This window comes from Malus sylvestris, chromosome 11, assembly GCF_916048215.2.
Source record: "Malus sylvestris chromosome 11, drMalSylv7.2, whole genome shotgun sequence".
Classification (NCBI taxonomy): domain Eukaryota; kingdom Viridiplantae; phylum Streptophyta; class Magnoliopsida; order Rosales; family Rosaceae; genus Malus; species Malus sylvestris.
This window is the reverse complement of record NC_062270.1, coordinates 33,178,518-33,202,674: the sequence shown is the minus strand read 5'-3', so window position 1 is coordinate 33,202,674 and position 24,157 is coordinate 33,178,518. Positions and strand designations below refer to the sequence as shown.

Genomic DNA, 24,157 nt, shown 5'->3' with positions numbered 1-24,157 from the left:
CACCATTCTTCATCATTGGTAAGTGCATCTTGGTCGTTGGCGCCCTTAGCGAGGCCAGGGTGATTATGGCTCGTGCCTCAGGTGCTCTTGCTCTTTCGGCAGAGTTGATGTAGGAGTGGTGATAGGATTAAAAGCACACCACAAAGTAGCACACAAATATCCTATTGATTTTCCTTATTAAAGCTAAGATTTGTCAATTGTAGCATATGAAAATAAGGGTCTTTCCCGCAGAAGATTGTTTTATCTAACTACTTAAAATGTCACAAAAACTGGTTGCTGTCCCTACTGACCAGCCATCGAAAAATAATTATTAGACTGACTTACACTAATCTAAAGTCTACTAAATTTTATAAGCAAACACTAGACACACAGAGCTACACTTCTACAAATTTTTGGGATTTTTTGAGTTGATTTGATACTTAAATTAAATCGAACAAAAACAGGACAGAAACATATATTAAGTAATTCATAAATTAAGAAAAACGAGTTAGGGGTATTGCTATCCACCACCAAATAATCATGCAAACATGTTATGTTTCATTCAAATTCCTTTTATTTCCGGATGAAGATGCTCAAGTTGGCTCAATGTTAGAACTCAACCTATTACTCTTTCTTACGTAGTATGTTAAGAGAATGGCGTTTTCAACTTAACTTAGTCCCTAGCATGCAATCTAGAATGGCGTGTTCATAGATTTAACAAGTAGAAATCATTAAGAATGAAAAGAGTTTGAGTTATCACAAGGCATCGTAAGTACTGGCGTTGTCTTACTTATCCTAGAATTTGATTCACATGTTAATCGCAATTAACAAGTACTACTCTAGAATATATGTAGGTCCTCATTCGACAAGGGTAGGCACACACATATTCATAGCATTAGAATCCTAGATATGTTTACTACGTATGCATCCATAGAAAACAAATAAAGAATTCATCAATGAGACAAGTAGTGAACCAATTTTCATCCATTCATAAAAGTAATTCAACGAAATGTCATAACAAAATTGCAATCATATTCGGGGCTTCAAAACAGCCCCTAACTACTAAAAATTTAGTTACACACAATCCTTAAATAAAAACAAAAGATAGACATGAGTTTGAGAAGATAGAACCGAAAGAAATCGACTAAGGCCTTCTCTCTCCTTCCTTCCTTCCCCAATGCTGCTTTTAAACCCATTCTTGCTGCATCATTTTCTTCTCCTTAACTAACCCACTACCATTTAGTGATGACAATAAGTGAGAGGAAATGTGGTAAAACAATTGTAACACTTTAGGTAGCCTTTATGCCAATTACTCCCTCTTAATCCTCATTTTTAATTTCATTTCCTCTGATATTTGAATATGTGTCAGCTGACTTGTTCTTGGCTGCATCAGTTTTGGCTGCTAGATTTATTGGGTTTATTGCTTTCATTGCAGTTACAAACTGCTCAGCGTCTTGGAAACCTTTCAGTGTTAAAACGGCCATAACTTCTAGAAAAATGATATTAACAATCCGCGAAATGATCCAGAAAATAGACATCCGTAGATTTCCAAGCATATAAGAGTCATTCTCTAATTCATTCTGAGCTATTCGCAACTTGCTTCCAAAGTCAGCTGATCTGCACAGGTAGTTTTGACGAATTTGTTACTAAAAATCCTACTTGTGCTATTTTTCTTTTATTTGCTTGACAAATCCCACAAAACACAAAAACAAAGTAAATAGCTCAAAAATATAAGGAACTAACTAAGAAAAGACAAGTGAATTTGATGTAAATATATATATAAATATGAGCTTATCAAGTGGAAGGCACGACAGAGAGAGCTCTTACTCATTCAACATAGTTGATGTAGGGGTGGAAGGCACGGCAGAGAAAGCTCTTGCCTTGCTTCGGGTTATGACGCCCAAAGTGCCACTACTTGTGGCAAGGATGTTCTTGTTCTTCGCATTGATTACGGGAACAACTTGATCTTTTCTTGATGCCATATGTGTTTCTTGTGGATTTGAAGACAAAGATGAGAGGCTAAGAGGTCTCATTGGGCGTGCCAAATTTGTAAACGCAAAAATTCTGTAACGAACGAAACGAGAACACATGTACAAAGTAGATTTGTATTGATTTGAATTTGTAGGTTACAATATTTGTTTACAATTTTCCTCTTATTCAGTCTTTAAATTTGATGTAGATGTGTAGGTTGTTGATCCAAGGGTCGCGATGACTTAATCTCATACGAACAATTGAATGATTGCTTCAAGTTTTGAGCTTGAAATGATGCTTGGATAGTCTTCACCTCAAAGCTGCAGCAAAGGTGATGTTGATGTAGGACTTCGTTGTTTCAAGGGTCTTGGTGACTTGATCTTGAATCGAATGTAGTTATAAGTTTTGAGTTTGCAACAAAGTCTTGAACAAATCGGCACAAGTGCTTATTGATTCTTCAAGGGGATGCTTTAGTTTTGGTCGAATGAAAGCTTTGGCTTTGGTTGTGCGTTTTTCAAAGAGAGTTTTAGCAGCGTATTAGTCTTCAAAGATTTGGCAGAGGTTCTCCTTTTGTGAGAATTTCGGCCTTGAATGTAGAAATTGTCGACCTTATGTTTGTCTTAGGACCTTGTATTTATAAACTTCTCAAAGCTTGCCTTTGGATGGATTTGGCTTTGATTTGTGTCTTGATTCGTCCATGGGAGAATTTATGCATGTTTTGTGTCTTAATTTCAGCTACTTTCCCTTGCCTTGGCCGAATTATAGGGCTTGTTACCTATTTTGTGAGCAATCTTCAATTCTTGCTTGTTTTATGAGGAGGGTTTAGCTTTCTTTCAAGTTTTAGGAGCAATTTGGGCCCCTTGCCGAAATTTGGGGAAGTTTTATTCTTCATTTGCTTGATTTGTGCCACATGCCATTGATGACTTGTCTATTTGTGATGAGCATATGCCACGTGGAGCTTTGTGATGTATTATTTGCATGCAACGAAATTTACATGTCTACAGTTACAAAGCTCATCTTGTTGAGCAAGGCTTCTCACAACACCCCGAGATTGACTATGACGAAACTTATTCACCCGTTATAGATGTGATTACTTTTCACTACCTAATCAGTTTGGTAGTGTTTGAAAAACTAAGTATGCAGCTGATGGACGTAGTAACTGCGTATCTCTATGGGGATCTTGATACGAAAATTTATATGAATGTTCCTGAAGGACTTACATTGATTAGATCATATATTTCCAAATCCCGAAACACGCTCTAAATTTGGGTGAGGCGTTCACTCTACGGTTTGAAACAATCTGGAAGAATATGGTATAACCGTCTGAGTGAGTATTTGACTAGTCAGGGATATGTGAACAACGAACTATGCCCTTGTGTGTTCATTAAGAAGTCACATTCCAGTTTTGTGATTATTACAGTATATGTTGATGACATAAATCTCATCGGAACTCCTGAAGAGCTCCAGAGAACTGTCGTGCACCTGAAGTAGGAATTTGAGATGAAAAATCTAGGAAAGACGCGATACTATCTTGGTCTCAAGATAGAGCACCGTTTGGATGGAATCCTAGTACATCAATCGAACTACACCCAGAAGGTGTTGCACCATTTTAACGAGGATAAAGCAAAGCCTTCGAGTACTCTTATGGTCGTTCGATCGCTAAATAAAAAACAAGATCCCTTCCGTTCGAAGGAGGATGATGAAGAGATTTTGGAGCCTAAAGTTCCTTATCTAAGTGTGATAACACTTTATTATACATAGCTTAATGCACTAGACCCAACATCTCCTCCGCTGTTAATCTTTTGGCAAGATATAGTAATGCATCAACACGCAGACACTGGATTGGTGTTAAAGACATATTCCGTTACCTTAAGGGTATTACAGATCTGGGCATGTTCTATCCTTACTGGTTATGCCGACGTAAAATACTTATCTCGAGTTGATTCTTGCCTTGCTGTACCCCTTTATCTCGAGTCAATTCTCGCTTTGCTGGTTATGCCGACGTAAGATACTTACCTAATCCGCACAAGGCGCGCTCTCAAATAGGTTATGTCTTTACCATTTGAGGCATTGCAATCTCTTGGAGGTTTACCAAACAGACCTTAGTTGCCATTTAGTCTAACCATACTAAAATTCTCGCCTTATACAAAGCAACTCGAGAATATTTCTGGCTGAGAGTAGTTGTGGTGGGCCATATTCGAAGCTTTTGCGATCTTTACCCCGTCGTTGACGTCCCAATGATGATCTATGAAGACAACACAACTTGCATCGAACATCTCAAGAAGGGTTACATCAAAGGAGACGACACTAAGCACATTGTGCCAAAGTTCTTCTTTTCATATCAACAACAAGAGCATCGGAAGATTGAAGTCACGCAAATCCGTTCACAAGACAATTTGGCCGACCACTTCACCAAATCACTACCGAATGCGACGTTTTAGAAGCTTGTTCAAGGAATTGGTATGCGTAAACTTTGTGAGTTGTACCATTGTTAGTTCTCTTTGGAATTATGTCAAACTCAGGGGAAGTATCCAGAAGTATACTTGCTTGATCTTAATGTACTCTTTTTCCCTACGATTAGGAACATTTTTCCCATTGGGTTTTTGCTATCTAACGAGATTTTGACAAGGCATCCACCTTGAGTTGATCATATCTCTGATGACATCCCGTAGACGTTTCATTTGGTTTTGCATTACTCACGCATTTTCCTTAGACTATGGATTTTGTCCATACTCATATTTTTACCATAGCCATAGGGTTTTTTTTTTAGACTTGCTTCCTTATGCAAGTTCCTACCTTATTGAGACTATTGTGTTCCTAGAATCAGTGCCGACGAGTGGACTTCCTCAACTCTACATGATGCCAAATCTACTTGAGTATTTACACACTCAAGGGGGGAGTGTTATAAACTTTGTATTTAAGTGTGATTGTGTAAATCCTAGATTATATTTGATTCTAGTTATTCTTCCCTATTAGGACTTGTATTCCTTGGAGGTGAAGGATTTCTTCTTCCCCTTATTACTATAAATAAAAGCACTGCGTAGGGGGGATAACACATCCTTTACACAACCCTACAAACACGTATCTCTCTATATTTTCTCTGTGCCGCTGGCCTCCCTCTCCTTGTCAGTTAAATATAGGCTACAACAACAGGTTCATAGAATATATTGCATTTATATCTCTATTTATGACAATGATCTGCGACGTAAGCATCATTTTGCGGCTATAATCTCGTGCAGAGAAAACCCAGCTATGTATTTACCAATCGGATAAACATTCATGATCCTTTCGTTGTGGTCTGGTGATTCATGATACTTTTGGTCGATTTATATAGTTTTACTGACATCAACAACATGTATATCTTTGACTATAATTTGATGATTCTAGTTCAATGACAATTACATTATCTAGCTTGCTTGCTTGCATATATATATATATGTGAGTGTGACAAGCAATTTAAGATGATAAAGTGTACGTCACAAATGAACCAAGTAACAAAATCCAACCACGTACATAGTTAAAAATGTTATAACTTCATGAGAATTTTTAGAAGGGTTTTGTGAAAGGTGGTCGAAAGTTGGTCACTACAAGTCACTTAGGCCAGGTAAAGGCTGATGCATGCGACGCAAGAGGAATCTTGTAATAAAAGAAAGCTATGAATCCACATCCATTCCATGCTTTCGTATGTGATGGCCAACTTAGAAACGCAAATCCACAAGCTAGCGAGCAAGATAAAGCCATCATTTTAATTTCAGTGTGATTATGATGTTTTACAAAAAGCAAATGTGATTAGGGTCAAAATTTTAAGGGCCAGTGTGTTTTTGCACGTTGTGTAGAGCTCTCACACATGCACTTTGCAGAATTTGGTGTTCTCTACCCAACTTATGCGATTACGTATGGTATGAATTATAATATGCTAACTAACAGAGACTCTAGCCAGTTTTCTTTCACATGTGAGAGAGGTCATGCAATTGTGACTTTGCCCAAGTCTGTGAGAGGGGAAGGAGAAAATTAGGCCTTTAATGTGGAATCATGCTCGATCTCATCATCGTAATAATATAAACATATTTGGCACTGGCAGCCCTTATCCTCACAATTTATATTCTTCTAGAGAGCTTAATATATCTTTATCAATCATGTTACACTTTGATTAGAATGGTAAAGTCACGTGACCGTGTTCAGATAAACTGAAACACATTACTTGATTTTTGGATTTTTTTTTGGGAATTTTAACGAAAAGCACCCGGTACTGTTCACTTTAACGAAAAACCACATTTTTACACTAAAAAGTCAATCCTGGTACTATTCACTTTACCCTTTATTTTGTCCTTATCATTAAAACTCAAAGTTTCAAGTCATTTTCATTAGTTTTCCACTTGGGGGGTGGTTTCCATTTCCAATCTAAATTATTTTTTTTTCGGAACTAAAATGATCTTTTAATTGGATGATTTGGAGGAGGGGGAGGGGGGGGGGGTTCCATTTCCAATCTAAAGTTTTTTTTTTTTCGGAACTAAAATGATCTTTTAATAAGCAAATCATATTAAAATATCAATTTTAATAAAGATTTTAAGAAAAAAAATCAACTTTGAGGAAAACTACCAATCCCTTCTCATTCTATTTGGATTAAGCCACAAATTGTGGGCAAATACACTTGTAAGCATATGAACATTATATTGTTGTCCCATTGTACACGACCCACAGGTCATCAATGCCAGTGCCAGACATTGTTGCCGGTCACGGTCATTGTGGTCGAAAAATTGCAACAGTTAAGTAAAAAAATAATATGTGCAACTTTTCATCTTCAGTTATTTATAACCTAGCATGTTTTATTGAATGTCACATTGCGACCGAAAAATTTGATCAACTAGTCGCAGGAGAAAACTGAGATAGGTAAAAAATGTGATAAGATTGAGTGGCAATCATGTAATCATTTTGAATATAGTAGTATTTATAGAATTTTGTTGATTGACTTTTCCATTGGTACTTAAACTAAAAACATGATATTTTAGCTAAAAAAAATTTCAAAATTGATATTTAATCTATAAAGATTCCTTAATTTTCTTCCTGTTTTTTTTTTTTTCTTTTTTCAAAACTTCCAAAAACGTCAAATACTTTTGGAAAATTTTGGAACTTGATATTTCAAAATTCTTTAAATGATAAATCAAAATTTTAATTATCTCCAATAAATTGAGAAATCAAAATTGAAAGCCCATTCTAATTAAAATACTTAATGAAACTATCATACACTAACAAAGTGAGCAATTTAAGAGAACGAATTAGTGGAGTTCCTTTATGGGTGATATTGGAATTATGTGAGACTAGTGCTCACTTTAGTTTCCATGGGAAAACTCATTTTGTTTTTTTAGTCATTAGATCGTTTTTATTTCAACATCATGTAAAAACATTGTCGGCAATTTATGCTTGAAATTTCAATGTATTTTGAAATTTTTATGATATATTCGAACTTCAATTCAATATAATATTTTTCCAAGTTTTAGAATTTCATATGTCAGATTTGAATTGGGTGTTCAAAATAAAATAATTTTTGTCTGGAATTGAAACTTCTAATCCAACTTACACCCCTATACTATAGAAATATATGTTGTATGGCTTGTAACATCACACTACATGGGTGCCACATGAATCAAAACTCCACATTCTACATACTCATTCACTTTCTCTCTTCCGCACCCTAGTTTTCCTCTCCCTATTGCAACTTTCATCACATTGTAGTAACTTCCGAACATGTGCACAAGCATCACGCGCGTGAATAATACAAGAGTACTTTTCATATATGGTTCAGGGATATGTGAAAGCATAACTATGTGATGACTTTTCCTAGCTATATGGTTCGGGGGTATGTGAAAGCATAACGATGTGACAACTACATCAAGTTTTCAACCCATTAAGAAAATTATTCTCACTCAATACTACGGTTTGGTGGTACTTTTCTTCACTTGGAAGTGAGAGGTCTTATTTTTGAATCTCGTGAATGGCGAATTCGATACCAAATTAGGCTACCCATTGTGTGGCTTAGCCGAACTCCCTTTCCCCTTAGTGTAAAAATATCGATGTACTAAAAAAAAAACAAATAGTCTAATAGTAAAAATTCAATTGAAACTAATCAATGATCCTCTATTGTGAAAAAATTAGAATCCAGTCCCTAGTCACCAAGGTTCATAGATTAAAACCTTATTGGTTTTTAGTTTTTTGTCAAGGTCCCTTGACTTTGTGCACCTCAGCATTTTACTAATAACATACCTCCATGTCATCTTTTTTATTTTTTTACAAAAAAAATTTCATTTATAATTTCTCCCACATTTCACGTTCAAAAGGTTGAATAACATTTGTTACTGAAAATCCCAAAATTCTCTCACTCAAGTTCAACATTATTATATGGAATATTTATATTCAAATTTAAGTTTCGCCAAAAAAAAAAATCAAACTTATTTTTTCTCAATGACCTTCATATTGCATCATAACATATGACCATTATATATATTGCTACGAGCGCAATTTTAATTTTCTTGGGTACATTCTTTGCTCTTGTTCCTTAATCCATGTACCCAACTTTAATTCTATGCTACCATTATAACTTCTTTTTATTTTTATTTTTTCTAGATTTTTTGTACCCGTGTCTAACTTTTTCTTATAAGATTTATATAGTGTGTACCCTTAAGTAATTTGGTCTTATGATTTGCTTCCATTTTTCTATCCTTTAACCATTTTTGACATTAAGAATTTATATGGCTACATTGTTTTTATTTTTTCTCACATATGGGTTTTAATGTTGACATTGTATATGGGTACATTCTTGTGAATTACTATACAATTGTATATAGGTACATTCTTATGGGAACATTTATCTTTTACCATGACATTTTTTCTTATTAATTTACAACTATTATTTTCATTCAATAAAAAAACAATTTTTTTTCATAACTTATTTTCCGCATTTTAATCACCAATTTTTCATTGGCTTTAGGTTTTCTAAGGGTGGAGTTTGTTTTTTAGTCCCATAAACGTTAAATTTCAAATCTTATGGGATTTATATCCCATAAAATGTCGTAATTTATTTTATTTAATTGATTTAAATCTTCGGACAAAAAAAAAATTGCTTTAAAGGATGTCTATATTACAATATTTAATATAATGTTTAATTTAAAATATAAAATAGTTGATATGGATTATTAATGCTAACATGTTGATGTGTACAAAGTTAAGGGTTTTAATCAAAATTTAAAAACTAATAAGGTTTGAATCAACGGACACTAGTGACTAGGAACCATATCTAAAATGTCTCTTTAATTAAATACTTGCTAATTATTCATACAATTCTTTATTCAATCATTACTGCAGCCCAGAAAAGTATATGCAAGCATCGAAATAGTTGGATTAGCTAGCTAGGTATTTCTGACGATCAATTGAGTTGACTGGATTTTTGCAAAGATCTGTAGATTATCTCTAGCTTGTCCTTTGTACTTGCAAAGGAAAACATGAATTGTATATCATTTTTTATACCAAATTACAAGTGGGGTATCAATGTCCTTCTGTAAACACAAATTTTTTGCAACAAATAAAACAAGAAAACATGTACAAAATAATAAATTGTATTAATGTAAGGTTGAGAGTTACAATCTCTTTACAAAGTTTGAATCTTTTGATTTGATCTCAGGGTTGTAGAATTGTGTGTGGGCTTGTTGATCCTAGGGTCGAAGTAACTCGATCTCAAACCCATGAATGCTGCAAGGATTTGGCTTGTGGCAATGGAGAAACCGGCACGTGTAGTGGTGCTTGATGGTTCTTTTCGGGTGTGGCGAAGAATGTGGAGTGCTTTCTGAATCTTTTGAGTGTTTAAGAGTTTTGGAGTTTGAGCGTTGGGGTATGTGGATGTGTTTCTGAAGGGTCCCTCCTTTGTCTTGGAACCACATATTTATAGGCTCTGGAAGTTTTGATTAAGGCTTAATTTGGTTTTGATTTTAGACTTGATTAATTGACAAAATAACCGCTTGGTTCGGGATTTGACTTCGTAAGATAATCAAATAATCAATCACATTTCATCCTTGATTTGACATTTCATTTGTTTTAAATTTAAATCAATTAACTTGTTTGATTTAAATTAAAACTAATTAAAAAATTAATAAAGATAATTCCTTAATTACACTCCGTCGAATGTCAACGCATGACACCTTCAGTGACTCGTCCAGTTTTTTATGTCATATGTCATGTGTACAATTTGTGAGACACATGGAGTAATGCCACGTATGCCCTAGCACGTCAAAATTAAATATATTGTTGAATATTTAATTCACCAAAATTTACATGTCTACAACTTCACAAAGAAAGTGTATGCGTGTGTGTGTGTTGTCTTACGTTTTGTAACTATTGGTTAAATAACTAAATAAGCAACAGTTGCATATTTCATTCTCCTTTAAAGATTATGTTTTTTTTTTCTTATATATAGGAGTTTATTTGACATATAGAACAAATTAAGGAGAAAGTCAATCAAGAAGATTAGTTCATTTGCGTGCATATGCCTGGAGGACGCTCAAATTACGTAGACATGAGCAAACCAAGGTTATAAAGTTGAGTTTAATTAAAGAGTGAATAAGAAGAAACTATATATGTAAGGGATTTTTTTTCTTCTTTTTATTGGAGTTATGTAATATTTAAGTGTAGCACGTTGATCAGTGTGATAAATTTATATGGTTTTATAAGAATCAATTGGGGGATTTACCTGGTGATTATGATAGTTTTCAGCAATTTGATGTGTCCTGTGTTCAAAAAATCTCCATCATCCTTAGTGTAAATTAGTGTAAAGCAGCATTTGTACTAAAGAAATTCAAAACCAAAATAGAAATAGTGAGAGAACTACGATATAATAGAGTGTTATTCAAAGGCGTTACCTTCGTGAATAATTCTCAACAAAGGTTGCAGCTTAAAATTTGGGTTATTTGAGATGCATAAAAATTAAAGAAGGAAATGACGTTTAATTAAAAAAAAGGTGTTGTAGGCATAATTTACTGAATAATTTGGATTTTTTGATTTCGTCGGAGTAAGTATCTTTGCCCAGTATGTATTCCCATCGGGTAGAATTTGTCAGGCAAACACTAATTTCTGATAGTATATGTTCCTTGAGAACCCACGTAAATTTATTTATTTCACATCAATAGTGAATCAAATTGTTGTTTGATTAGTTAATTTTTATATCAGTGTTGTTTGATTAATTAAGATGATCAAAATTGAGAGGGGGTTGGAGGCACCGTGCGTACGTGCGTGTGATTTTCATAGTAATCTTTTAAAAGTGTGAGACTTCGTGTCTACATTTATGCTTGTGTTGTGTGAGTGTGAATGAATGAGTGGAGGTGTAAGAATTAATTAAGATGCAAAGATGTGATTGTGTGATGTTAGGATTTGTGATGATAATAAGTTTTTTAGTATTCTGGGAACACAACTTTGTATATTAAATGTCATAATTAATTAGTTTGATTTTTTTAAGTATCTAACCACTCTTAGTGTACCAGATTGTATTACCGACGTATTGAAAAATTCATCTCCGATGACGATGATAAGTAATATTGGATAGCAAGAAGTGATCACAAACATTGGGTCCCTTTTGGTGTTGACGGAACCAGCACTCAGACCCCACCCCCATAGTCCCCCGTCATCATTTTGGCCTCAACCCATTAGAGTTCTTGAGCCATTGCTGCTTGGTTGGTACGTGGTCAAACACTCTTAAAGGTACTCTATGGCTCTCCCGGCAGCCCAATCCATGGTAAGTTCTCAGCTCTCTCTTATTGTTTGCACTGGATGGTAGAACAAGTCAGAACTTGTGTAGGGTTATTCCTGTCACTTGAGCAACGTTAAGTAATAAATGTTTTAGTTATGTAATTGAGTAATGCTTGGAGATTAAGTTTGTAGACAAAATTTGCAATCTAAATTATGTGTCACCAATAAGAAATGAGCACGTTTATCAACACTTAAGTAATAATTCAATCACTAACTTCTAAGTCATTTAGTTTACTAAATTTTATCTACAAATTTAGTCTCCCTAGTATTACTATATGTAATTATAGTATTTTGCCACTCAATATGATCACGTGACCATGTTAGATAATAAACGTTTTGGTTATGTAATTGTAGTATTTTGTCACTTAATATGATCATGTGACAGTGTTAAATAATAAATATCTTGATTATGTAATTGTCGTACTTTGCCACTTAATATGACCACGTGAACCTCCTTATGAATATCCGTCTCTACAACAAATATTGACACCCCCATGATATTTCTTGGTGTGATGAAAAACTCTGCAACTGATGCACTACCAGCACCATGAGTTTCTGGTAATTCCAAATCACTACAAGATAATAATATAACTCATCAAATGTTGAATGGATGATATATTTAATTTCACCTTTTTTATCTAAAAAATTAAGTGCTTAACTACCACACCCGTTATGTAACATTACACCTAGAAGTCAATTGGTAGTACTAAATTTATAATATTCCAATTAATACCCTGAAAGGCAATAATTTACTAAACTTTTTTTTTTCCAGAAAACACATCATGCATGGAAAAGAGACTCCTAGGGTTTGATATATGACATCTTAACACCACCTGAGCCCATGCATGATACATACCAGTATTATTAGGGTATATAGGGATTGCCATGCCCTCATGTGTACATCACAAGACCACAATTGTTTACATGACACCAATATTGTATTATCATTTAATCCACATTTTCATGTAATTAGCACGTGGGTCACATTCAAATAATTTATTATTCCCAGCTAAATCAACAAGATTGAAATGTATTTATACAATACTAGATGCCCACACACAAAGTGTGTGAAATTTTGTGTGTGAAATATTTTACTTTTGTTTTTAAAATTGAAGGAGAGAGGAAGAGAGTGAGAGAGAAGTGGGAGTGGGGAGAGAGGGAGGGAGGTTTATTTTTTATTTGTTTACTTTTAAAAAAAATAGAAATGATAAAATCACCTGTATGTGAGGTTTAAAAAAAATTAAAATTTTGTTTTGTGAAATTACATTACTATTCTTAACTTTTTTGTTGTGATAGAAGACAAAAATGTCTTTTCATCCTATATTTTGGTTAAAAAAAAAACAGTTTATTAATATGTAGTTTAGATAAACATTGTATACATATAGCAATCCATGTCATCTTAATGAAATTTGTTTATCAATGTCATATTTGTTATAGTAATGGCAATATCTGACTCTCAATCTACTCACTTTTATTTTAAACGTCGTACATATTATCTGTCATCGCATTACACGCACATATTCCGGCTAGGTGATGGGTTTTTATACATCACATTATAAAACTAAAACGAATTTCGATCCCTACACTAAGCGATGAAAAGATTGAAGTGAAAATTATGTCCAATTGATCTTAGTCTCTCCCATGGTTTCTTGGTGAAGTGGGGTCCTTGTCAAAAATTGGCGGTATTATGCGCTACAAAAGCATGACAACTGAAGCATAAAGCTTGTTCCCACCCCAGACTTATCCGTCTATATCTTTTTGTTACCTTGTGTGGTCTGTGGGCCCCACCTCACCTCACAGTACACGTGTCGTTCTCTCTCACGTTTGCGAATTACACGTGTTGGCCTATCAACGGCCCACCTTCCAGTTCGCGTCGTCCTAGGGTTTCCATCACCTCCATATCCCCATGACCTCACTTTCTCTCCCTCTCCCTAGGCTAACCACCACAAAGTCACTCTCAATCCCATGCTCAAAATTAGGCCACCTCCGTAATCATGATTAACGCAGTAATTATACATCTCATAAACTGTCTAATCTACCCCTGATCCCGTTACGTGGCCTTCTACCATTGGTTCCATTGTTTAAAAACCATGCAGGCAACTGCAGCTCGATATTCCCCTTCACATACTTAAAACAGGGGCCCTGCAAGTCTGCCACCTCCAAACGACATTTAAAGCTTTATATGTAAATTGTGTGATATGTAATATGTGCTTGGCTGCAAAGGAACCCTCCGAACCCATAAACCAAAGATGGAGAGCACCGACTCGTCAACGGGCTCACAACAGCAGCAGCTGCAGCCGCCACAGCCACCACCTCCTCCGCTGCCAAACCTCCCACCTGGGTTCCGCTTCCACCCGACAGATGAAGAGCTAGTTGTCCACTATCTCAAGAAAAAGGCCACCTCCGCTCCCCTTCCGGTTTCCATCATCGCTGACGTCGACCTTTACAAGTTCGACCCCTGGGAGCTCCCAGGTATGCACGAAATTAAATTTCTTGCATACGGCAGGTGTATATAAAATTCTTTCTTATAACATGTGTATATATGTTACCGACAACAATAATACTGATTGTATTATGTGTTTCCTTCTTTTTCGTTTTTCTTTCTTGGTTCAGCTAAGGCTACGTTTGGAGAGCAAGAGTGGTATTTTTTCAGTCCTAGGGACCGGAAATACCCGAACGGAGCGAGACCAAATAGGGCGGCGACTTCCGGGTATTGGAAGGCGACGGGGACTGATAAGCCGGTGCTGACTTCCGGCGGTATTCAGAAAGTTGGTGTGAAAAAAGCACTTGTGTTCTATGGAGGAAAACCCCCGAAAGGAATTAAAACCAATTGGATTATGCACGAGTACAGGCTTGCTGATAACAAGCCCAACAACAAACCACCAGGGTGTGACTTGGGCAACAAGAAGAACTCCTTGAGGGTAATCCAGAACTAAGCACTTCTATAATAGTTCACTAATGATATTTAAATTTGGTTTTTGGACCCCATGGTAGAATTTGTACGTACGTTTTATTTGTTAATTTAATTTGGAGATTAATAAATTGAATTAATGTGTTTTTGTTTATGTGTAGCTTGATGATTGGGTGCTGTGTAGAATTTACAAGAAGAACAACACACATAGGCCGATGGATCATGAGAGGGAGGATTCCATGGAGGACATCTTGGGACCGTTGATGCCACCATCTATAAGTCATGTGGGCCACCATCAGAATATGAAGCTGCACCTTCCAAAGTCTAATTTGAGTTATGGGCCGCCTTTCATGGAAAATAACCAAATTTTTTTTGACGGGATGATGAGCAGCACCGACGGATCGGCTTCTACTCATCAGCTGCCACAAAAACGGCCAATAGTTCCATCCCTGTACTGGAATAATCAGGAGGAGGATGACCAGACGGCTGCTGATCCTTCATCAAGCAAGAGAATACAACTACACCAATTGGACACTGGTACTAATTCTAATGGTGATGGGATTAATGGCGGTGCTACTAATAACAATTCTACTTCTATTGCCAATCTACTTTCCCAGCTTCCTCAGACTCCACCATTGCACCAACATGCAGTATTGGGGTCACTTGGCGACGGTCTATTCCGGACGCCGTATCAACTGCCTGGGAGGAATTGGTATTCTGACTCCAATTTGGGATAGAGGGTTGATGAATTTGATGATTATGGCACGTATTGAGATCGATGGATCGATTGGCAAAGGTTTGAAGAAGATTACGATGATCATGTTAGATATATTTATGCTCTTGTTAATTAGGGGATCATAAATAGGGTATAAATTGTTTGTATAGATTTTGGATACTTAGGGGAGATTGAGATTTTGTTTCTTAGGAAATTAATCAAACGGTCCAGATAATGATGAAGAGTGGCATCAGCAAATTCCTTTGACAAAAAGGTAGCTGCTATAAATTCAGGTGAGGTGTGTTCTGCTGATAGAAATATAAATCTATATTTATTTTTGCTCCCTTTATTTTTTTCATATGTAGAGACGATGAGAGAAAAGGAGGATGAGGTGCTTGCTTTTGTTGTAGAAAAAAAAAAGATTAGATATGTTATATTTTTCTGTAGAATACATTAATATACACTTGTATATTAAACCTTATTGTAGAACTTCTATTTCTTCCCAATTATATTTATAAACTAAAGAAGGCAAAAATTGTACTACTGTGTTTTTATTTCTTTTACATCTTTATACTTTAACTTTCATCTTGATCATCAACCTCATATATATGTGCTTGAAGTTCTATACATGATTAATGTGTTGTGATCAGACATAAATTATGCTAGGTATAGCTAGCTAGTAGTTTCTTGCTAGGTTTTTGGCTTTCTCTCGCATCGAACACCATGAACCCACAAGGTAAGGATCTCTTCGTAATACACCATTTTCTTCCTCTCCACATCTACTTAAAATAAATTGTAAAAAGAAAGAACATGCAATCTGAAGGTGAAGTCCATATTATCTATACGCCTTTGTGGTATTAATTCTTCCTTTTCATTTTTCCAGATTTTCAAATGACTTGTTTGAGGTGAAGCAGTAGCAGTTTTATATGTATAATTTCACATGTACGCTTCGCATATATTCGCATATTCAAGTTAGATTTTACGGTAATATCATACACGAAGTAAAAAATTAAAAAGCTATCACCAGTAGTAGACAGCATTACAAGAAATTTCTTCTTAATAATTGGTTGGAAAAGAATTATAAACATGTAACTAATTTGTAGTATGAACATGGGGTTCCATTGCTTTTAATTAAATCACGCATGATTTGTTGTCAGATCAGATATTATCATATCGGTATTAAGGTTAGTCATGCTTTGTTGTCGTTAATTCTTTTAGTCACGGTTAACTTCGATAGTCAAAGTCTAATTACTTTCTGCACCCTTCTCCGTTGAGTGGTTCAATGGTGATTAGACTATGAAGTGTGGTCTGTCGATTTACTATTGCATTTGAGAGAATTTCAGCACTAAATAATTAAGTATTTGTATTAGTTTCCGCGCTAGTCGAAATCTTTTTATCCGATTTCTCTCATAATCCCAGGCTCCAAAACATGCTCCAATATCTTCAATCACATTCAGTTTTTCATTTTTACTCTATCCATTTTATGAAATTAACTAATCAATTACATGAAATCACTCATTTGAAAATAAGAAATACATATAATTAAGCATACAAAAGTAAGATAATTCAAAGAAAACAAATTGGAAAGCTCAAGTTCTCTTTTTGTGACATACCAAGTCACCATTGTGAGATTTTGCATGAAATAATTAGCTTTTAAAATAAGCGGTATGACATTTTCAGAAATGAACTGAACAAATTTTCCTTACAAAAGGGAACTTTATATCTTTCTTATGTCTCTTTTGGAGGTGAAAGACTGAATATAGAAATTAAGGATAAATTGTAGACGTGAGATTAGTTAAGTTTGTTTTTTCTTTCTAAATGCTAGGCTTAGCCAAGTTGGCTAGACTAAGTGTACTCCCCTCTAGATCTGAGTTCGAATTCTTCTCTCATAGTTTGGATAAATTTAATATAAAATATTACTTGTAAAGATTAATCGGAATTGTTAATTAATTAAAGTTATTCTTGATGGATGCTTGTGCAAATTACTTTTGATATCAAATATATATATATATAAGTGGAGATTGTACCCAGGTGACAACCCTTATAATTATTCTGGTTAGTAAGAGAAAATCGCTTTTATTCTTAGTACATAAATTCATATTCGTTTGTTTGTGTTTGTGTGAATCAACATCTTGAGAGAGATAACCCATATTAATTAAGCTGCACAAGAAGAAGCTAGCCTGAAATTTCAAGTATGGCATTGAAGAAAAAATATGAGTTTGCTTTTACCTTAATTTCCTACACCAAACCTCTGATTTATTTATTTATTTATTTTCAATTCATGATATTTCTATCTCCAAAAAGATTTTGAAGATATTTGAGAGAGTGTGTGTCATTTTCTTTCATTGGACTGATAAGACGTGGTTAAGTATATTCCATGACCTTTTCACACAAATTGACAACAAGAGGCTACCTCACAAATGGCTTTTCTTTTGTGCTGACTATATACGCGACCATTCTTGCAAAATCATCTACAGGAATCATTATCTTAAAACCACACAAATTAAATACCCTTTCATTACATACCTCTCTAAGGAAAGAGTACAAAACAACTTTATTAAATTTCGCATCATTGCTGCTTAATTTGGTGCAGATCATTGCGATCATGAAAATGCGCTATTATCTTCTTTGATCCCATTGTGGAAGATGCTTTCGCAAACCCTAGAAACCCACCACACATCTCGCCCCATACATTACAAGGTTACAATTTCCTAATTGAAATTATTTTCTTCCAAGATTTCTGAAACATTAACATCCTTCACATGAATATTAAATAACCAATCAGGCGCACCAAGTTTCATCTATGAGATGCACCATTTGGATTAACAAACCAAACCATCAAGTGAACCGCTCTCTATTACATTAACAAGGAGCAGAGGAATTCTCAACTGACCCCATATGTTTGGCTGTCTAAACTACATTGAAGACAATGCCATCAATAGTTTTCATTTCCCAGTTCTTCCCGGAGCATCCCGTCTCATATGCTTTCTCAAACATATATATACTTATTTGACAATTTTTTTTCTTTTTTTTATATACAAGCTGATAGCGGAGAGGAGAATTGACCTACCAATGACCTCTCGTGCAAAGTTAAATATTCTTGTGTAACATTCTTATGTGCAAATATTTACAATCTTGGCCTTGGAAAATGTTCATAAGAAAAGAGAGCAGACACTTTTTCTTCTTCATGCTTTAAAAAGAAAGCAGATCTAGAATTTAAAAGCTGTATGATTAAAATTAATTATTGTCCTTCATTTTCAAGACTTTTTCATTCTAGAAGACAACAAACAAAATTAAGTTGAATAAATCAATCAGACAGACAGAGAGAAAACCAGTTTCTCTATCTACCAAAAAGAAGATCCTGCCGATGCTAAAGGGTAGGTTGCAGTCTGAGTTTATTTGTTTTGGCTGGTAGAGTGAGTTTGATGAAAACCGAATGACCTAATTCGAATGGTTTTTTATTTTGAGGATTGCAACTTAGCAATTCTATTACCGTGATGAGTAATAATGTCAGACTGTAAAAGAACGTCATTGACAGCGGCTACGGACTCAGAGTCAAGAAGCTCCTGTTCCTCAGCTCCTCCTGCATTTACCCTAAATTCGCTCCTCAGCCTATTCTTGCTTGCTTGCTTAATTTGGTTTCCTTTTCTTTCTCTGATGTAAATTACATGGCCTTTCTTCGATTTTCTTGGCTGAATTTGGTTTAGCTTTTTATATTAGCACCCCATAAAATATTGAATGCACCTCACATTAAATTTTAATACTAAATGATTTATGTATCCTACTATGCAATATGTTTTAAAAATAAAAAAATTCTAAATAAATCACAAATCATTTTTACTATTTATCTTCATCAACTATCAAAACTCTTCCCACTCTTCATTTTTTTAAGGAACTTTCATGAAAAGGGCTTGGGCTAAGTTTATTTTAACCAAAAACCATACTATAACTTTATTTAATGAAAAAGTAATAAATTTTAATGAAAAACCCGTAAATTGTAATAAAAATGACAAAAAAACTTAAATTTTAATGAAAATGACACAATTTATAAAAAATAAAAAAAATTACGTGAGAGACCTGTACACTGTTTATGAAAATGAACACTATTTATGAAACTGAACGGTACTATACTATTTATTGGTTCAATTTCATAAATAGAGCCTAGTTTTTTGTCCACTTTTATAAATAGTGTTTAGTTCTTGGTCAGGTTTCATAAATAGTGCCTAGTTATTAGATCTAGTTTCATAAATAATGTATAGTAATTGATATAGTTTTATAAATAGTGTCTCTTTCTTAGTCCAGTTTCATAAATAGTGTCTAGTTATTGGTCCACTTTCATAAATAGTGCCTAATTCTTGGTCATGTTTCATAAATATGGTCTAGTTCTTACTCCAGTTTCATAAATAGTGTATAGTCCAGTTTCATAAATAGTTTCCACTTATTGGTTTAGTTTTATAAATAATGCCTAATTCTTATTTTCGTTTCTTGAATAATATCTACTTATTGGTCAAGTTTTATAAATAGTATCTAATTCTTGGTTCAATTTCATAAGGTTTGAAACTTACGTCGTTTATCCCCATTTTGTACTTGACCATCTCCTACGTTATCCCACTTTGTCACTTGTCAATTGTGTCATTTACACCATGTGACGGTATTTTTTGATGTGAATACTCTTACAACTAATTCATTGTTTCAGTGACACAACCGATGGTATAGATAATTGTTTGTTAAATAGTTATCACATAGTATCACTGATTGCAAGAAGAATCCCTTCTCTAATACAAATAACACATTTTATGGCATAAATATGCCATCACTTAACGTTCTGTGTCAATAAAATAAAGATATGTGAATAAACATATACACATATATTTATCTTTTTGTCTCAAAACATCAGCTTGACGACATATTCGTATTGTGTACAAATAAATTTCTCCTCTTCACATGTCGATGTCCAATGCATAAAAAATCATAGCCAAAAATTGAAGCACCCAAACGAAAAACAAACAAAATTTTGTCTGCCATATAAGAAAAAACAGAGGCAATTTGCTGATGTGGTGGTGTCTTCCTAATTGCTTAAGAGTAGTTGGGCCCACCACGACCTACCAAGTGGAAGTTGTTTGATGGAGTTTTTTGGGTGGTGGTGGTGGTTGGGGAGGGACGGGCACTCGGGGCGATTTGGATTTTTTTATTTTTTATTTTTTTTATCTTTATTATTAAATAAAATTAGTGTATGATTTTTTATTAAATTGCAAAGATTTGAAGCCCTTATCGTTAGTTTTCATTTTTTTTATGGTTATTTTCAACTAGGTTTATTTAACAGAATAGAAAGTACAGAGCATTTAGGAAGCATGAATACTACAAATTGGATGAACACAGAGATATCCGATAGCTATAGCAAACCATAATTTTTCATATGAAAAATGCCTACAAATTGCTAAGAGCTTTTGGTTTCATTACAAGGGCCAAATATTGCTTCATCAAATACTACATCAAATAACAACTTAAAAGTTCACATGTATCAAAATCACCATTGAAAATTAATAAGCTACACAGGCAAGCCCTTGCCTGAACAACAGAGTAGAACAAAAAACAAAATCATAAGACGTTTAATTTCTAAGATGTTAGAGTGTGATTCAGATGGTGAAGCAAAAAACTCGAGTCACAGTTCAATGAGCCAACTAAGCCGTTTAAAAATGAACAAAAAACAACAGAGTAGAACGAAAAACAAAATCATAAGACGTTTAAAAATGACCGTTACAAGATATGAAAAATGTGGGGTGTACATAAAAGGTGGGGTGTATGGAGAAAATGTGAGGTGTATGTTGAGAATGTGGGGTATGAAGGTATTATGGGGAAGTATATGGGGTGTATTAAGATAATTTTTAATTAAAAAAGTAAACGTATGGTGTATTAAGTATGTGAGGTTTATTCAACAATATGTGAGGTGTTAACATAATAAGCCATTTGGTTTTTGCTTTGTTTGTTGTGTTGCCATTTACGATTCAAAATTGGGTTTGATTCCTTTTGCAAAAATGGTGGTGATGGGTTCATGCGTGGCAAGAGAGAAGTGAGGGGAACGATGGGTTGGGTGGGGTGAGGGCCGTGAGGTTGTTTTTTGTTTTTTTTTTTTTTAAATTTTATAAATAATATTTTAAATTAATTAAAATAATTTTAATAATTAAATATTTTTATTAGTTGGCACAAGTTGGCTATCATGTCAGCAAAATATGGATCATGCATTTGTCACGTCATCACTTAACAATTAATTTGACATATTAATTAATTGAGGTATGACATTGCAACAAATTCATAAATTAAGGTATGACATTGTAATGTTTAAAATATGAGGTATGAGATTGTAGTGCGACCAATGGTTAAGGTGGTTTTGTGTAATTTACCCTATCCTTTTTTACTTGTATTTTAACTATAATGCTACATCCATATTAAAACCTCACAAAGTCAAACCAAACCAACCCAAATCAAAATTATCATCTGGTGAGAATCTTCAGTACTAGATATAAATGAAGCTACTTTCCTACTAAAAAGGTTAAGAATTATAACTAATTCTAAACCATATTTAGGACATGATTGAATAGTAAAAAAACCCATGTTTAAGCGACACATTAAAATGATTTTCATTATGTTTTATGCTGTTTGGATAATGAAAATGCACAAACTGACTTAAAAGTCTTCATTAAAAAAATGTGGCATAGAAGTCTAACTTAGCAATGACATTTGACAGTTGATTCCGAAGTTGTTCTAACTTCCAGGCAGAAAAATACCCCGACCAATTAGAAAGTACAATTCAGTCCCATGTTTAATGCATATGGTACAAAACTTGTTGGCAAGTACGAAGTTATATCATGCACGCATGTTTCATCTTTCATGCATGATTATGTACTCGTACTAGTGACAATCGATCACACAGTGTGTTTAGTTGTTAGTCATTGATTCATTGTGAGGTTCACTTGTACGTTGTGAGTTCACTTGCATTGCCATCTGATGACCACTTACGCACGACTGTATGGACAACAATTTTTGAAGAATAATATTTGTATCTAGAATGCATGCATATCACCCCTGGCGAATAATATATTTTTATTGTAAAACTTTCATAATTAGAAGCGTATGCTTTTTTAATCTACATTTGAAAATCATTTCTATAATAAAAATTATTCAAATGTGCCTTTATAAGGATGATCTCTAAATAAAAATTAAAAATATTGAACGGAAATTTATACGATAAAACCATGTTATACCAAGGAAAGTGATATGTACATTCCTCTCAATAGAGGGATGCAACCCTTGATTATACTATGTGAAGTGATATATGTTTACACCATTGAATCCGAATCCTCGCTGGATCTTTTTTATAAGGATTATAAGAATTCATGAATTGTGTCTATTTATCGTACATTGTACGGTCCTAAATTATTTTAAATATTTTTATTTAAAATTAAATATAAACAGTACCTGATAAAAACTAACCACACAATATAAAATGAACAAACATGATTTATAAATCTTCAAGATTCTTTCCTGAACAAACATGATTTATAAATCTTCAAGATTCTTTCCAAAACGATCCCTAGATGATCCTGTTGGTACACGATTTTCCACCTCATGCAGAACTTTCTTACGTATGGTCATACCAAACACATGTAAGGTGTTTGACACGTCCCCTACCCTGACCATTCTTCAATTGACACGTCCCATGCATTGACCATTCATCGATCATACTTTGACAAGAATGTTTCCGCTCCTATACATAAATAATAAAAATAATAAAAAGTCTAATATTTGAGACCAAGTCTTCATTTGGTCTCTGAATTCTCTTTTGTGAAGATTTTGATAATTTGTAAATTGTGTCATTTTATCGTAAATTATGCGGTTAGAAATTATTTAAAATTCTTTTATTTAAAATTGAACATAAACAGTACTTGAAAAAAACTAACCGCATAATGTACGAAAAAAAGATATGATTTACAGATTCCCAAAATCTTCTTAAAGAGAGGATGCGGAGAGAATCGTGTTGGTTAGTCTCTTAAGTCAAAGAGAATTACAAGAGATATAATATGTAATCGACTGGTCAAACACTCAGAGCCCAACCATTTTGAACTGGGAAAAGGTCTTCCCCTTATGGTCACTCATATACAACCATATAAGCATATCATATTATATATCTTCACAGCCCAAGCACATTACTCGTGATATATATTCTACATTCAAAAGATCAAATTACACAGACCACCATTCTTCTCTTCTCCTTTGGCTTTCAACTTCACAAAATGCAGAAGAACAACCCTCACTATAGTCACATTGGAGAAAGGCTACAAACACTCAACAAGAGTAGTATGGTGGCATCATCATCATCAGTATCATCCCCGAGGCCTCGAAAACAGGTTTGTACGTGCTCGAATCGTCCTGGGTTGAAAAGGTGTAGCCGGCACCAGTATGCAGTGCCGCCGGGAGGCAAAAAGGGGTTGAGGAACTATGGAAAGAAGGAGATTTTGAGGAGGGCATTGAGATCTACTCCAAATCGTAGCTTAAGTCTTCGGTGGTGGAATTTCCAACCAACGCCTAGTCGGCTTTCTAACATGTCAATGGCTTAATGGAGGAGCTAGCTAAAGCTGCTAAACCTTTCTTTTATTAAGTGCTGTTTTTGTTCCATAGAGGATGATTAATTATTTACCAATCTGTGTATATTAATTTTGACTCTGAAAGATTCTTGTTCGGTCAATGCATCTCTCCTGCAAATATGATCAATTCTTCCACAGTTTTTTCCACAA

At 34.4% G+C, this 24,157-nt stretch overlaps 2 protein-coding genes across 2 annotated transcripts; both read left to right on the top strand.

The window, feature by feature from the left end:
* The first annotated feature begins 13,884 nt into the window (after positions 1–13,884).
* Positions 13,885–15,714, top strand: LOC126591548 (NAC transcription factor 56-like). The gene is made up of 3 exons (XM_050257265.1): positions 13,885–14,211; positions 14,353–14,660; positions 14,812–15,714. Exons 1-3 carry the CDS (start codon positions 13,989–13,991, stop codon positions 15,385–15,387), a joined length of 1,107 nt encoding a protein of 368 aa, XP_050113222.1. The 5' UTR covers positions 13,885–13,988; the 3' UTR covers positions 15,388–15,714.
* Positions 15,715–23,484: 7,770 nt separating this feature from the next.
* On the top strand, positions 23,485–24,157 carry LOC126588260 (uncharacterized). Its single transcript, XM_050253344.1, has one exon. It carries the CDS (start codon positions 23,657–23,659, stop codon positions 23,978–23,980), a length of 324 nt encoding a protein of 107 aa, XP_050109301.1. The 5' UTR covers positions 23,485–23,656; the 3' UTR covers positions 23,981–24,157.